Genomic DNA, 17206 nt, shown 5'->3' with positions numbered 1-17206 from the left:
CACGACTCCAACGGCATAGAGAATGTCTGGTCTTGTACAAGTTAAATAGCGCAAACTTCCAACAAGACTTTTATAGAGGGTTGGATCCACCTTTTCTCCCTCTTCATCCTTACTCAACTTGATGCCGCATTCCATAGGAGTGCCAACTGGATTAGCATCATCCAACTTGAACTTCTTGAGGAGGTCTTTAGCATAGCTTTCTTGAGTAATAAAAATTCCTTTGTTTCCTTGCTTTACTTCAATTCCGAGATAATATGCCATAAGCCCCATGTCGGTCATTTCAAACTCCTTGGTCATATCCTTCTTGAATTCCTCAAACATGCTTGGATTGTCCCCTGTAAAGATCAAGTCATCGACATACAAGCATACAATCAAAATATCTTTACCTTGAGCTTTGATATAGAGTGCATGCTCATATGGACACTTGATGAAATTCGCTTCTTTGAAGTACTTGTCAATCCGAACATTCCAAGCTCTCAGAGCTTGTTTCAATCCATAAAGAGCTTTCTTTAATCTCAAGACTTTATCTTCTTCTCCTTTAACTTCATATCCTTGTGGTTGCTCAATGTAGACTTCTTCTTCAAGAACTCCATTTAAGAAGGCAGATTTGACATCCATTTGATGTATCTTCCAATTATTCTGAGCTGCTAATGATATAATAAGTCTAACAGTTTCTAGTCGAGCAACAGGAGCAAATACCTCGTCATAGTCGATGCCAGCCCTTTGACTGTAGCCCTTTGCTACCAATCTTGCTTTGTATCTCTGAACTTCTCCTTTGGAGTCCTTCTATGCTTTGTAGACCCACTTGACACCAGTTGCTTTGTGTTCTTTTGGAAGCGAGACTAGCTCCCAAGTATCATTCTTCTTTATTGCCTCGATCTCTTCATCCATTGCATTTCTCCAACTCTTCTTTCCAATTGCTTCTTGGAAGTTCATGGGCTCACAGTCTGCAAATAGACAGAATAAGGTAACATTGTCTAGATTTTCGGTTGCCTCATATATTTCTTGGAGACTTCGAAAACGTGGCATTTTTTCACTTGAGCTTTCATAATCTTGAAGGGTTGTATTTGGTGAAGTGGGTGGAGTAGTAGGTGTCTCTTGCGGTTGTTGTTGTTGTTCCACATCATCTTCTTCAACGCACGGGAAGAAGGTATGATCCTCACAATTTGTCGACCAATCCCATTCTCCTTCTTCATCAAACACTACATTCCGACTGATGATTGTTTTCCTTGAATCAGGATTGTAGAGTTTGTACCCTTTGGAGTTGGCATCGTAACCAATGAAGATGTATTTTTCACTTTTGTCATCAAGTTTACTTCGTTTCTCATCTGGCACATGCACATGAGCTATGCTTCCAAAGACTCTAAGATGAGAAATACTTGGTTTTCTACCACTCCATGCTTCTTGTGGTGTTTTTCCACTAACGCTTCTTGTTGGAGAGCGGTTGGTTAGATAGATTGCACATGCAACAGCTTCAGCCCAAAACTCCTTTGGAAGTTTTTTACTTTTAAGCATGCTTCTTGCCATCTCCAAGATTGTTCTATTCTTCCTTTCAGCCACTCCGTTTTGTTGAGGCGATCTTGGCACTTTCAATTGTCGTCTAATTCCATTGTCTTCACAATACTTCTGAAACTCTTTTGATGTGAACTCTCCTCCACGATCGGATCTCAAAGCTTTGATCAGAAGGCCACTTTCCTTCTCAACATGGGCTTTAAACTTCTTGAAGTTCTCGAATACTTCTGATTTTTCTTTTAAGAAATATACCCATGTTTTTCTTGAAAAATCATCAATGAAGAAAAGGAAATAATTACTCTTACCAAGTGATCTTGGCTTGATTGGTCCGCACACATCTGTGTGTATGAGTTCTAATGGCTTTTGAGCTCTTGAGTCTGACTCCTTTGGAAAACTCAATCGAAATTGTTTTCCAAGTAGACATCCTTCACAGACTTGGTTGGGGTGAGTAATACAAGGCAGCCCTCTCACCATTGCCTTCTTGGAGAGCAACTCTAATCCTTTAAAATTAAGATGGCCAAATCAAAGATGCCAAAGCCACGATTGGTCTTTGTAGCACATCTTGAGACATTGTGGGCCATCACTTTGAATGTTGAGCACGAACATTCTATTTCTCGTCATTGGCACCTTTGCAATGAATCTACTTGTGTTATCTCTTATAGAAAGGTTATTATTCTTAAGTTGAATATCATAACCTTTCTCTAAGAGTTGTCCTAAGCTCAAGATGTTGCTCTTCATGCTTGGCACATAATATACGTTGGAAATAAATTGATGTTCTCCATTCTTTAGTCGGATGAGGACATTACCTTTTCCTTTCCACCGCCACCTTTGATTCATCTCCAAAAGCCACGTTTCCCTTTACTGATTCGTCAAGCTCTAAGAACATGCTTCTTTTCCCACACATATGGTTACTTGCTCCACTGTCAAGGTACCACTGATTATCCTCGCCTTTATCTTGGCCCTTGTAAGCCAATAGCAAGGTACCATCTTCTTGACACCTTTCTTCAGCATAATTGGCTTTCTCTTCGACTTTATTTTTGTTAGGGGCTCTACATTCAGAAGCATAATGTCCAAACTTATTACAATTGTAACACTTGATTCGTGACTTGTCATACCTTGAATTCGGATTTCCTCTCCCACGACCTCTGTTAGAGCTTTCTCCTCTCTGGTTATTATTGTTAGGCCTTCGTCCTTGTCCATGTCCATATGCACGCCCTCGTCCTTGTTCTTGACTATAACTTTGCCTTGATTGGTTGTGTGCATTTTCTTCTTTTCTTGAATCAACATGTGCCTTGAAGACTTGCTCCACGATCTCTTCCTTCTTCTTTTTCTTTTCTTCATAAGCTTGCAACGAACCAAGAAGTTGCTCTATTGACATGGCCTCCAAGTCTTTTGTTTCTTCGGTAATGGTGACAATATGTTCGAACTTTGGATCCAATGATCTAAGAATTTTCTCCATAATTCTTACATCATCTAACTTCTCACCATTTCTTTTTAGGTTATTAGTAACTGTTAAAACTCTCGAAAAGTAATCGGAGACTAGTTCACCTTCCTTCATATGTAAAGCTTCAAACTCTCCTCTCAAAGTTTGAAGACGTACCTTTTTTACTTTATTTGCTCCCTTGTAAGAGATCTTGAGCTTCTCCCATGCTTCCTTGGCTGTCTTGACTCCGGAAATCTTCTCAAAAGTATCTTCATCTAATCCTTGATAGATTAGACAGAGAGCTTTCTTGTCTCTCTTCCTTGAGTCTCTCAAGCTATCCTTTTGAGCTTGAGAAAGACTCTCTACATTCTCTGGTTCGGTGTGGCCCTTCTCGACCACCTCCCAGACATCATGTGCACCAAGGAGAGCTACCATCCTTAAGCTCCAATTGTCATAGTTGCTCTTGGTGAGCATCGGGACTTGAAAAGGAACTCCAGTATTTGCCATTTCTCTGAAGATCTTATGGCTCTTGATACCACTTTGTTGGGAAGAAACTTTAAAGGCTAGAAGGAAGTGTTTAAGATTGGGAGAGATTGGAAGATTTTGAGAGAAAGAAAGGCTTGTTGTATTGAATGCTTCTAAACTTTTTGGCTTACATCCAAATGATACAACCATCCCCTATTTATACTAGTGGCACCTCCTTAACCAATGGTTAGGATCTTGCCACCACAACATTCATCTAAGGGCTATAATTCATTCTCTAGAACTTTCTAAAACATTCCTACAATTATAAACTTTTCTAAACTTATCTAGAAACATTTTATGGATAAACATCTATAGATATTTTGTACATCATTCTAGAATCTTTTAGATAGAATTTTCTAGAATTCTATTTGGGCCTTTGCTAATATTGGACTTTTATCTTTTAAGCCCAACATACAAAATCAATTTATATTCCAACAACTATGCCCTTTGAATTGGAAACAGATGCATCCGATCTTGGAGTGGGTGCTATACTAAGCCAACGAGGCCATCCAATTACATTCTTTTCAAAGAAATTGTCCCCTCGATTGCAGGCCAAATCTGCGTATGTGCACGAGATGTATGCAGTGACAGAGACGGTAGTTAAATTTCATCATTATTTGCTTGGGCATCATTTCATTATCCGTATTGACCATCAGAGTTTACAACCTTTAGTGGATGAGGTTCTACAAACACTGGAGCAACAACAATGGATGCATAAACTAATGGGGTATGACTTTGTGATTGAATACAAACTAGACAAACACAACATAGGTGTTGATGCCTTATCAAGGGTGAGTTGTTTCTCCTTATCCACATTTACTTGTGATTTTTTACCTACCCTTCGTAAAGAATTGAATGACAACCCTGAGTACAGTACCATTTTGGCAAATTGTGACAAGAGCAATTCCATGCCTTCTTTTCGTATTCATGATGGTTTGCTGTGTAAGAATGATCGTCTGGTTATTCCATCTCATTCTCTACTGACTTTGCAATTGGTGAAGGAGTTTCATGATACTCCGATTGGGGGACATACTGGGTTCTTACGGACAGATAAAAGGTTGATGTCTCAATTCTTTTGGCATGGTCTTATTAAGCTGCAAGTTAAAGATTATGTTAACCGTTGCCAGATTTGTCAGCAAGCTAAAACTTTGCAATCCTTGCCTTTGGGACTGCTCACTCTATTACCAATTCCTCAACAAATTTGGGAGGATATTGCTATGGATTTTATAACAAGCCTCCCTCCGGTACATGGTTATACGGTTATTATGGTCATTATTGACAAGTTATCTAAATATGCTCATTTAATTCTGCTTAAAACTGCTTTTAGTAGTGCTATTGTGGCAAACCAATTTATTCAACATGTAGTGAAACTGCATAGTGTACCTAAATCAATTGTGTCAAATTGGGACAAGACTTTTACCCGTAATTTTTGGCAGCATTTGTTTAAATCTTAAGGTACTACATTGGGTATGAGCACTATCTATCACCCATAAACCGATGGCCAATCAAAAGTTTTAAATTGTTGTATTGAGATGTATCTATGTTGTTTCGTATATCATCATCCTCGCAATTGGTTCAGATCCTTCCTTGGGCTGAATATCAGTATAATTCATCGTATCAAATAATTGCTGTTATGACTCCATATCAAGTGATGTATGGGTGCCCTCCTCCTAACTTGATCAGGAGTCCATCTAAGCATTTACCTGTTGATGTTGCTCAGTTATTGGCACAAAAGGATGATGTATTAGCTACTCTCAAGCTCAATCTGGCAAGGGCTTAGAACCGAATGATACAAATAGTTGATCATAAACGTGTAAATGTGGAACTTCAAATCGGGGATATGATTTTTGTCAAGCTGCAACCATATAGGCAATCCACTTTGCATTCACATGGTCATCAAAAGTTGGGTCTTCGTTACTTTGGTCCTTTTCTGATGGTGGAACGGGCTGGTCTAGTAGCTTATCGATTGTTGTTATCACCTACTGCTCGTATTCATCTTGTTTTTCATGTTTCCTTGCTTAAGAAATGCATGGGTATTTCTTCTTGGTAGTATTTTCCACTGTCGTTAAACACAGTTGTTGAGGATTCCCAACCAATTCCATGTCGCATTATCAACTCGAGGAGAATTAAGCAATAAGGTCATTGGGTTGATCAAGTTCTGGTTCACTAGGCGCATTTACCTCGTTCTGACAGCACTTGGAAGTCTGCATCTTTTAAGCAACAACACTTTCCATCTTTTGACCTTGGGGTCAAGGTTAATCTTAATGGAGGGGGCATTGATACAGGATCAAAAAGCACAACAAAATATGATATTGAGAAGGGACACACGACATATGAATCTATGATAACATGGATGCAATAACAGAATTTGGCATGTTGAGGCGCAACACACGTGAAAAGCCCAAAACGTGAAAATTGCAAATGAACAAGGGGAAATAATAGTATATAATTTAAGGGTGGACATTTAGGGAGGGGTGTGGTGGTTTTGTGAAAATCTTGTTTTGCTTTTCTCTCTCTATTTGGGTCAATCTCATGTCGTGAGCTTGGAGAACCTTCTTTCCCTTCTGTCTTCCTGCTACTTGTCAGTACATTTTTTATCCATATAATTGATCATGAGGAAGTAAATTTAAATCAATTTAATTCTTGTCATTGTCACCTTGCAAAGAATCATATCAGAATGTTTCGAACTTGAGGAGGTTGAGAAGTCTTTCGCAAGACCTTTTCCTGAACCTTGTTTGAAAGGTTGCTGACGGATATGGCTCCAACAGATATGGCTCTTCCCACTGGTGCGCATGCATTTCGTTATCCGTACGTTAATTAATTAGTATATTTTATCAACTAACTTCTAATCTTTTTTTCAAACAAATCTTTAGATTATATTCTATGAACTAACTTTTAATTTAAACCAATTAAGATAAAGTTATTTTAAAATGAAAATAATATTTTAACTAATATTAATATTTAAAAAATTAATATTTTAACTAAAATTAAAATAACTAATTTTTTATATAAATTTAAGAAAAAATTATCAACTAAAATAGAATAATCATTAATTAGTTAATAATTACATTCATAATTATGCAATTAACTAACATAATTAATATATATATATATATATATATATATATATAATATGTTGATTTACTTGACTTTCTAGTGTTTTTAAAAAAATCATGTAATGAAATCAAATAAAAATATTTAAACAAAACATATTATGAGAATTAAAATAAAAAGTGCACAAATATGAAAAATTAAATTACAAATTATATATAAAGGCAAAAGCGATTGATCTATGTTGTTTTTACCAGTCAAATTTTGAAAATATTGTAAAAATTAATATAAATTCATACTAAAAAATTATATAACAGCATACGTTTTTTATAAAATTTTACACATAAAAGAGTTATATTATTATACAAAATAAAAATAAGTTAACAAAATCTTTTCTTGTTACTTTTCATTAAAAAATAATAAAATAATGTGGCAAGTGGGGGCCAAGTCCAGGCCCATACCCCCTTTATTTAGGATTTTGTGTAGGGATGGTAAACAAATCCATATTCGTAGATAATACTCGAACCTGTCTCTACTTTGATGAAAAATATCAGTTTGATCGGGTACGAGTACAAGTAAAATCCGAAATATTAAACCGGGGATGAGGACGAATATCCGTCCCCCATCCCCAATTTAATACTCGTCCCTGATTTGATTATTTTAAAGAATTTTAATATTTAATTATGTGTGATTGTTTATTATGATGTGAAATATTTGTAATTATCTAATTATTAAGAAGTCTCTTGATTAAAATATAAAATAAACAAGCAACTCAATTACAATTGTAATATAATGAAAAGATAAACTAAAAATATTTTTTTTTTTTGCAAAAAAAATTAATTATTTTTTTACAGGTACAAGTATACCCGATACTTAACAGGAACAAAAATGGAACAAAAATTACATAAACAAAAAATACAGTTATGGGAATGGATTTGAATTGTGAAAACGGTTATCATAAAATCCATACCCGACCCGTCCCGTTACCATGTCTACTTGTGTGAGTTGAAAACTTTAAATCCCTCCATTAAATGAAACTAAAATAAATAGGACTTTTGTGAAAGGGGTATGGACTAATTAAATTCATGACCATGAACCAAATTGACACTTCTAGACATAACGACATTAACAAGAAAGAAATACAGAGATAAATGAAAATTAAAAAAAATGATTTTTTTTCTGAACAATGCTTTGTTGGTTTACCCAAATAAGCAATTAGGTCAACTAAATTTTGATGAATATTAACCAACTCTTAGCTCGATCAAAATGATCTAGCCATAAAATGATTTAGATATTTGAACACACATACCTCGAACACAGCATAAATAGCAGAAAAATAATAAATATTTTAAATTTTAAATAATTGTCAGGTACAAAAGTAAAACAGCACATGCTACGGTACAACTAAAGTTACATTGCTCATTCAAAAAAAGTTACATTGCTTAAACTTCAAGAGGCAGTCAAAATATAACATAACAAAATTCATATCAAGCAAATAGTAAATTATGATTGGAACCATTTCCTAAGCTGTTTAGAAGGTTTTTTCTCTCCATCTTTCTCTTGGGAACCCTTGTGTGAGAACTTAGATCTATATTGTTCTATAAGTATGTCAAGCTTATCTACTACGTCCTTCCCTACAGAATCTTTATTCTTCTTTGGCCGTTTCTTGGAAAACTTTTGGCCTGGTTCTTGTTCTTGGTTTTGCATCTTTCTTTTTCTAAAACTCCCATCATCTTTGTTTCCTGATTTTCTTCTATTAGTGTCAGTGGCAGTGAATTTACCTTCAAGAGATGCACCACCATTGTTCTGGCCATCTTGGTTATTCTTCGGCTTCATGGAAGAGGCTTCTGGATTCTCTTTTAGTGCCCTTTTACTCTTATTGTTGCCTTTATGTCTTTTGGATTTGTTTCCTTGAGGGGATTTTCCATTTGCCACTGTACCACCTGATTCACCATTCGTATTCAGCGCCGTGTCCTTTACCTGTTCACCTTGCTCTCTAGATTTCCTTTTTCCGTTGTTCAAACTCGTGCGAACTTCTACTGTGCCAGGATTGTCATTTTCCATGGCATTGTTGTCATCCTGGGAACCCTGCTGATAAAATTGTTGCTTCGCCTTCCTAAGTTTAAGCGTTTGAACATTATCAAGAGCAAACTCCACGATAGGCCGATGTTCAGAACCAAAAGTTTCTGCAGCAAAATGAAAGATAATGTTAGATTAAACAGTAATGAGGCACACAACATAGTCCTACCCGCACAGAAGTAAGAAATGGTTGTCACCAGGATTATTGTTAAGAACTCTCAGAGCCACAAGGGCATGCTGATGCTCCGAAAATTCAACAAAGGCAACTCCTCGTGAATGGCGTTCTTGAGCAACCTTTCCTTTCTTTTCATCTTTCAAAAACTTTATCTGCAGAGCATATGTATAACGTTAAAACGTAAAATGCATTCCTAAAGCTTTAGAGAAACAATATTTGACAACTTCAAATCCTGATCAACTTAACCGACCTGCCGAATTACAGGCTTTTGCTTGGTGGCTCTAGAGATGACTGCATCAATGCAAAGCTTCTTGAGTCCTTTCTCATTCATTGACTTCGGTAAGTTGTAGATAACGAGTCTAGTTCTTGAAACATGAAAATTTGGAGATTGAAGCTTAATCTTCTTTTTCCTCTCCAACCTACAAAATTTCCATAAATAATGTTGAGCACCAACACCAGCTGAAGGAATTACACTCGAGCAAGGCGATCATATTTTTAGCACTTTTGAAAGATCAAACGCAACATAAAATAGGGCAATCAGAATAGTATTTTAGGAACATAATGATATTGGTGAATATATGCAATGGTAGAAATTATATCTTAGCTTTTCAAGAGACGACTTTCCTTGTCCCCTTGTTATTTTTCTTCACAAATAACTAAGCAAGTAAGCATGAAAAAGGAAAACAAGGAGAATACAAAACAAGTACATTTTCCTCCTAAAGTTTTATTGAGGGTAAATATGGCACGACCCAACACAGGATTATCATAATATCAAGAGAACAACTAAAAAGAAAATTATAATTTCCTCAACAACTTTACATGAACCCATTGGCTTTGTCCCTTAAATGCAATTTATAGTAGTCTATAACCATATGAAAGTTGTGGATTAAAATACAGTTACGCAAGTGCAGCCTATAAGAATTATAACCAACATGATAGATTTGAGTTAAAATAATAATGCGAGTAGCACTCCGTACTACAAAATACTCACCCTTGACGTTTCAGCATATCACTGGCTGAAACCCCTTCAGCAGCCGTAGTTCCCTCTAGAATAAGTCCCTCCTATTACAATTTAATGGTAGAACACAAATGTTAGTCATGTTGCATATCAGCTTCAACAGCCAGCACCACAAGAGTTCTTACAAAGGAGAAAACAAACCTTTGCCAAGTAAAGATTGCGGTGGTCATGAACCTCATTTTTTGCTTTCTCCACTTCCTTGTCATGTGCTGATTTCTTATCCAAAGCTTTTAAAATTTTTAATGGTCTACCCTTCAGTAAAATACCCATCCCAGAAGCGGAACTGGCTGTTGAAATTGCAGTATTAGCTGCTTCTACAGTTTTAAACTTTAGAAAACCAGTCCCTCTTGGTCGCCTGCATTGAGTGACAGGAGACTATGAATAATGCCCTGTGAAATACAGACACAGAAAATAACACTATAGGACGTACTTGGTAACTTGGTGGAGAACAGGAACAAAGTATTCTACTTCCCCAAATCCAGAAAATCTTTGTTTCACTTCTTCGTTATCACATTCAAATGGAAGATTACTTATGAAAACTGTTCTCTGCAAATCATCTTCAGTTTCCTTAGGATTTGATTCATAGTTTCTGCCAGAAACTTCATGCTTAGAAAAACCTGAAACCTTTTCAGACTCATTAGATGCTTTTCCTTCTGCATCTTCACCAATTTCATCAGATCTTGGCTCATTGTTTTCTTTGGACAACACAGAATCATTGTTTACAGATGTTCCTTTGCTTGAGGATGTAATCAAGTTGTTAAGAACCTTTCTTGCAATGTATGCTTCCATATCAAAATTATCTTCAGGAGAAGCAGCTTCTTCCTCCATGGCAATAGAGTAGTCTGTATCACTATCATCTCCTTGACCAGATCGTTTGTCAACAAGCTCGACATCTTCGTCAGCACTATCGTCATCACTCATCTTTTGTTGTCCTAAAGAAAATGTAAAGGATGCTTATTTAAATAGTTCATATTTAAAATGATAGTTTTTTGGCATATTAAAATAAATAGGACAAAGATAAAGAATGAGACTTATGTAAAGCCCCAATAGTGTATTTGAAGTCCAGCATGTATAGCATACTTCAAATGTTATAAATCAGTTATCATTTAAGAAAAAGATTAAACTTTTCTAAATGATTACATCAACTTTAGTAATATACCCAACTAAAGGTCTGTTAGGTTCAAAGGATGGGAGGGGTTAGAAATTCTATCTGGTTCCCAGGAGGGGGGGGGGGGGATTTTAATGGAAGGGAGAAAATAGCTTTTTTCTTGTTTTGGTCACAAGGGAAAGGGAGGGACTTCTAAAATTAATTTAACTTTGTACCCTTATAATTTTAAATTAAAAAACAAAAGGATATTTTAGACATTACACTCAAATTCCCCTCCAAATCCCACCAATATTGAAGGGGAGCTAAAATTAAATGAGGAGGGGTTTTGCTCCCCTCCACTCTCCTCCTAGAAATTGAACCAAACAACAAAAGTTTAAAAAAAAAATCCCTCCTCTCCCCTCTCCTCCATTTCCCTCCAACCAAACACTGTAAAGTATTACAAGGGACATACACAATCTATCAGGAAAATCTTAAAGGCTACAAAAAAGGAGCAATGCTTTGAACTCAACATAGACATAGTTACCAAATCCAAATCTATTGGACTTAAATTTTGAAATTTAAGAAAATATCGCCTTCATATGTTCTCCAACAAATTCTATAACTACAGTTAAGTTTGTAACAACTCAGCAGTCTGGATCCAATTGAGTAGACAAATTATAATTTATTAAAATTTAGAACACCAAAAAGAAGAGCTAGCTTTCTATTACACAAATCTACCAACAGCTGACCAACACAATTGGAAAAATGAGGTTAAACCCCAAATTTACCCTAACAGGTGAACAGTGATGGCGAGACTAGTCCCAATTTCTTTTTCAACAGTATATCACTTACAAGCACAATGTTTTAGCATACTCTACTGGATTAAAATATAGATATGTAACCTTTCTTGCAAAAAGTTTTGTAAATCATAACATTTATATCTCATTAAAATAGTACTATTATGAAATAATTGATAATAAAGGAGGGCATTAGAAATAATAAGTACATATTTCTGAATTTGAAATCAAAAAGCACTTCATTCCCTTCAACTGATTATGCAATCCACCTTGAGTATTAAGAAATGCAGGGCAAGCAACAATATCAAGCATAATGAATTTTTAAATTAAGATGAATAAGATCTAGACTGAAAATATCAAACCTACATAACTTTGCTCAAGTCAAATATAAGAGTGGCTGATGGCGGTACCATTTTCACTGAAGATAAAATTACCTTCTGAATCAAGAGCATTATTTGTATCACTGCTAAATATCTTTTTTGGAACAGCCCAATCAACAGCTATGAGCCGTTTTGCAAACTTTGATCCATTGAGCTTTTGAATGGCCTGAAACCGAAATGGGAAGCTTATATGCACAGTTTATTTCAGAACATACAGAGTAGGTAAAGTAAAACCTTGGTAACAGTTCATACATTTTCTGCATCTTGCTTGGAGGTGAACTTTACAAATGCAAAACCCTTAGACAGACTGCAAAAGGAAAAGAGGGAAAAAGAATAACATTTTAAGAAAGCATTATGTATATAATGCTATATTGAAACTCTTGCAATCAAATTAAAGAAAAAAGAACATACCCTGTGTCTGACTTGTGTGGAATAAATACATCCCACACATACCCAGCAGATGAAAAAATATCTCTTATTTCATTATCTTTGGCCTGCATCCATATTTAGTCAACTAATCAGAAGACAAGGCCTCCAAACAATATTTATTTTATGTTTTTTAACTCTGCATCAAACCTTGAAAGGAATGTTTCTGACAATAAGCTTCCATTTCTGAGTCTTGGAGCCCTGACCCGCATACAGCACAAACTTGTTAAGAAACTAATATCTCATTCATAATCATACACATTAATCAAGGAAGTTAATTTCACTTACAAATAATTAAAATCAATAGAAGAAAAGCACACAATAAAGCATATACACAATAAAGTTTATCTTCTACCACCTAATGGATTATTAAATGATTCTGACAAAGTACAGCCTACAGTCACTAAATGCATTCCAACCAGGCTGAAAACTGTCTTCCAAGTTTATATATAGCCTTTCAGCCCAAATGTTGGTCAGGGTCAGGGTGCATACATATTACACACAACTCCTACTTCAAAGAACAGACTGTCACATGTCAGAGTTGGATTCTTGGAAATGGGACAACAATCAACAATGAAGAAAATACTTTTCTACACAAACATGGAAAACAGAGACTAAAACAAAACCCAAATGAAAAACCTATCCAGCTTCAAGAGGCATCATAAACCAAGAATTTTCTTTGTGAAACTTCCTTTATATTAAGACGATGCATGTCCTATTTCCATGATTAACTGCAGAAAGAAACTGACAGATACGAATGGCTTTTACATACCATGGAATACAAATTTTATGACATGAAGCAATAAAGTTAGATTTGATGAATACAAACGATAAAGCTTCTTCAAACTGCAAGCAGTTATTCATAATTTCATATACAAATGATGATTTTCTGGAGCATGAAGATATTATACTCTGGTTTGTTCTATGATGAGCAATTTACCTCTCCACCCAGTTGCCGTGCCCAAACACTTTCCCCTGCTATCTCTTTTTTATGTAACGCTGCAACAGAAGCTCGAGCTGATTTTACACTTGTATAAAGTACAGCCGAAGCATCCAAAGTACAGCCATCTTGCAGGAGACCTGAAAAAAATCCATAATGACCTCTCCTATTCCAATGAGTGTAAAGAATCTTTAAATAAATAATACAATGGGTTTAATCTTGTTGAACAACATTCTAGCTGGAAACATCTGTTTGACTGTTCCAGTGGAAGAACAAACTTTAATGGCCTTAACAGTACTCAATAAGATTAAAATGGGATAAATTACAACTATGTTTGTTTTAAAAAAGGAAAGGGTTTAGCATTAAAACAACAGATCTACTTTAAAATCAGATTCACCACACTAACCACAAGATGACTTTACACCAAGAACAAAAAAGTGGTAAAATCTGACCCATTAAAGAACATGAACACAGCATATTATTATTATTTAGCAAAATAAAATAAATAGATCACTTTTATATTATCTCTTTTTGGATTTAACTGACATACCACACTATTGAATAAATAAAAAGCCTATTTCATCTGCATTATAATCATGGGCTGAAAAGATCAAATCCACAATTACCATGTTGCTCAACATCTTTTCTTGAAAGAGGGTACTTAATAGAACACACAGTTCCAATCTCTCTGGCTTGGCGGTGAACTTCTTCAGCCATATCAGAGTTTATGAGACCACCAAATATAACAGTTCTAGCAACCCTGTCAAAAGAAAAAATACAATAAGGAACAGCATTTTAGGAACAAGACATACATTTGAACATTAGAAACATCCAGAAGTTGGAATCAGATCATCTCATTAGTCATTTCCACTTAATCACGGTCACATTAAAATCAGCTTCCAAGGACTATTTTTTGTTTCTCTGGTAACAAACTGATTTTAAAAAGTTAGATTAAATGCAATTGCAGAAAAGGAGTGCAAAGTAAAAACCTCTGCTTTTCTGAGCAACCACCCTCATCTTCTACATCATTACAAAGAGCTGATTTTTTCGTTTCCATGGGCTTCCTTGAGTTTTTTTGTTTATTTGTGACTTGTACTTCTAGACAAGAGAAAAAAAAATACATGAAAATATATATATATATATATATATATATATATATAAAAGAGCAGCTTATAAAAATATTTGTATAAACAAATTCTCAACCTTCTTCCTTCAAAACTGAAACATGCTTTTCTGCTCCAGATGATCTACCATCTTCATCATCATCTTTTAGCTTTGTGAGATCATCTGTCTTGCCCACTATTACATCACAAAAGAGGGAGAAGAGAAAACAAAGGAATAAGAATATTGACAAGGTTAAAACCAACTGCACATCTTTCAGACAGTGTGCAATAGTAAAATGTCACAGTATGCCAAACCAAAATTAGAGAGTAGCATCAACCTTGATTTGGTTTTGAATTTCTTTCTTCGCGGGGAGGACGAGGCATTGCATGCTTCACTACAATTTTCCGGCCTCCAACAGATGAACCATTCTTCAGCTCAATAGCACGGTTAGCATCTTCTTCAACGGCACTGAAGATGAAAACAATTAATACAAACACTAGAATAAGCCAAGTCACAGGTTCTAATTCTAATAAGACTAAATAGTCATTTTGTTCCGTGAATTTGGAAGGTGTTGTCATATTAGTTCCTAAAATTAAGAAAATGTTGAACAAATCCCTGAAAGTGCAATTGACTATCACATTGGTCAAAAATTCAAAAAAATATAAGTGTGACTAGAGTGATAATATTAATATATTTTCAAGGACCAAAATGACAATAAGTAACCAAGTTTAAGACATTTAAGAGTCTTATTTGATATTTTCTTGGTTTCAATGATTAACTTGACAGAACTCCCCAAATCTGGGACCAAAATGATTATTTACTCTTCTTAAAAACATGAAAAAAAAGAGCCATATCTTTACTTAAAAACAGAGTCGACCAACAAATTATAATTATGGAATAATTTAGTGATTATCACAACAACACGCAGTTATACAACAGTCACCATCAAAAGAAGACATTATGCAACCGGTATATCTAGAATAAAGCCTGAAAAAGTTTGTCCATTGATATCCTAAGTGATTTTGTAAACCACAGTGCTTCAAATTTCATTAGCAACCTTGTGGCAAGATCATAGAATACCTGAAGAGTATATCACAATCCATATGATGTTTGATGATATTTAAACATCCATAGAACCAGAGTGCATTTTCCAAAAAGGGGAAACTTTCTAGGTTACTGAGTATTCATACTTAATGGTAGCTTCACAGTATCTAACAAGACCATAGCCAAAGCATAAGCAAGAAACCAGATCAAAAGAACTGGTGACAACACAATAACATAAGCTAAAGCTAGAAATTCAATATATGGTCAACATGAAAGCAAGAAAATAGTAACATAGTATGCTAACAACAGGTAAGACAGCCAAACAACCAAAGACAATGACAAACTAAACTTTTGGAAGGAAAAAAAATAAACTCACTATTGGACATATCCGAAACCACGATGCTGGGCCGACCCTGTGGATCAATAAGCAGAGACGAAGATGTTAAAAATATAAAGAGCAAATAGATACTTCACTTATGTCCTCAGTCTCAGCATATTTTATACATGTCATCTAATTAATATACATCAGTTACTAGCTACAATTGCATTTATCACTTCCACAGCCACAACACTAAAAAAGCTTATAGCGACATACGACCCAAAGAACACCCAAGTGAACCAACATAAAGTTGAATTGAACCATGGTAGCACAGCTGCACCAGCCAGTATCACAAGTTGGCACTCTGTTACATATAATATAAGAACAACAATACTACTCAACTCGGATTACATGGTTTGCTGTTGGGCAATAAAACTTGATGAAACAGAGTTATCTCATTCTCACTTATAACTAACTATGTCCATCAAAACAAAGCAATCACTCACATGAATTAGAAAGGGTAGACAGCAGAAACAAACCCTTTTATCCTTCCAATAAAATTTCAACTTTTATCAAAATAGTCCACAAACTAGCAGCATACAAAATGATTTTATCATTTTACAGCCAAAAATGGGAGATTGTGCACAAATAAACTCATCACAAATTTATATATATAAATAAAGTGTACTTTTTCCTTGACCCTTACCTTTCTGTGTGACCATGAAGCAACGCCTGACAGGTCCAACCTCACTGAACGTCTCCTCCAGCTGATTTTTTTTTTTCAACAAGATCATTAGAAAAGAAAAAATCAAATAACACTTTTAAAACCAATTAACAAAGAATCTAGCAAAACAATAAAAAGAAAATAATAATAATAATAATAATAATAATAATAATAATAATAAATGGGATAAATAAAAAAGAAGTAAACGGAATAATGAATACCTGAGAATTGGTAAAGGTATAGGGCAAATTGGAGACAAAAAGTGTTGAGGCGCAATGCTCTTTGCCTCCATTTTCCTTCAGTTTGTTCTTCTTTCCCATCTCTCTTCGCACCTTCCTCTTCTTCCTCAACCGAAAACTGTTCTATCTGTGATGGAGGAATTTTGATTCATTGTTAGACACTGCTTATTCATTCATTCAAAAACCAAAAGAAAAGGGAAAATATGAAAATATACGTAGCGGCCACCTGAGGCAGAGAAGGAATGCAGTGCAGAGTTGAGTTCCGCTTCTTTGTTCTAACGACGTTTTAGGGTGCAGAGAAAAATTAAAATCCAGGGTTTTACGGAAACCCCTAATTCTCTCTAAAAAGAAAATTATTCAATT

At 35.2% G+C, this 17206-nt stretch overlaps 2 protein-coding genes across 3 annotated transcripts; both read right to left on the bottom strand.

Annotated features, from left to right (window-relative positions):
- Window positions 1-2314: 2314 nt before the first annotated feature.
- Window positions 2315-3610, bottom strand: LOC145950568 (uncharacterized). Its single transcript, XM_083061668.1, has one exon. The coding sequence runs from the start codon at window positions 3608-3610 to the stop codon at window positions 2315-2317; it is 1296 nt and encodes a 431-aa protein (XP_082917794.1).
- A 4227-nt stretch (window positions 3611-7837) lies between these two features.
- Window positions 7838-17206, bottom strand: LOC109798387 (RNA-binding (RRM/RBD/RNP motifs) family protein). 2 transcript variants are annotated; one of them, XM_020358633.3, is made up of 19 exons: window positions 17070-17206; window positions 16826-16970; window positions 16587-16647; window positions 15938-15974; window positions 14855-14985; window positions 14617-14712; window positions 14403-14511; window positions 14040-14173; window positions 13414-13553; window positions 12624-12674; window positions 12459-12541; window positions 12300-12354; window positions 12102-12213; window positions 10214-10715; window positions 9925-10138; window positions 9757-9827; window positions 9016-9184; window positions 8788-8917; window positions 7838-8697 (listed from the first exon to the last, which is right to left on the bottom strand). In XM_020358633.3, exons 2-19 carry the CDS (start codon window positions 16922-16924, stop codon window positions 8015-8017), a joined length of 2877 nt encoding a protein of 958 aa, XP_020214222.2. In that variant the 5' UTR covers window positions 16925-16970; window positions 17070-17206; the 3' UTR covers window positions 7838-8014. The 2 variants fall into 2 exon arrangements, with proteins under 2 accessions (XP_020214222.2, XP_020214223.2); XM_020358634.3 differs by having other exon boundaries at window positions 17059-17173.

Source organism: Cajanus cajan, chromosome 8, assembly GCF_000230855.2.
Source record: "Cajanus cajan strain Asha chromosome 8, NIPB_CcT2T_4, whole genome shotgun sequence".
NCBI classification, from domain to species: Eukaryota; Viridiplantae; Streptophyta; class Magnoliopsida; order Fabales; family Fabaceae; genus Cajanus; species Cajanus cajan.
Note: the sequence above shows the minus strand (reverse complement) of the source record. Positions and strands in the feature narration are given on the sequence as shown.

Bases quoted from the DNA above. Each gene is read 5' to 3' on its own strand.
- LOC145950568 (XM_083061668.1), bottom strand. From the start codon at position 3,610: ATGGTTGTATCATTTGGATGTAAGCCAAAAAGTTTAGAAGCATTCAAT.
- LOC109798387 (XM_020358633.3), bottom strand. From the start codon at position 16,924: ATGGGAAAGAAGAACAAACTGAAGGAAAATGGAGGCAAAGAGCATTGC. The intron at 12,355-12,458 runs GTATGTTCTTTT...TTCCTTTTGCAG, and splicing joins CCACACAAGTCAGACACAGG to TCTGTCTAAGGGTTTTGCAT. The intron at 8,918-9,015 runs GTCGGTTAAGTT...TATGCTCTGCAG, and splicing joins AAAAGCCTGTAATTCGGCAG to ATAAAGTTTTTGAAAGATGA.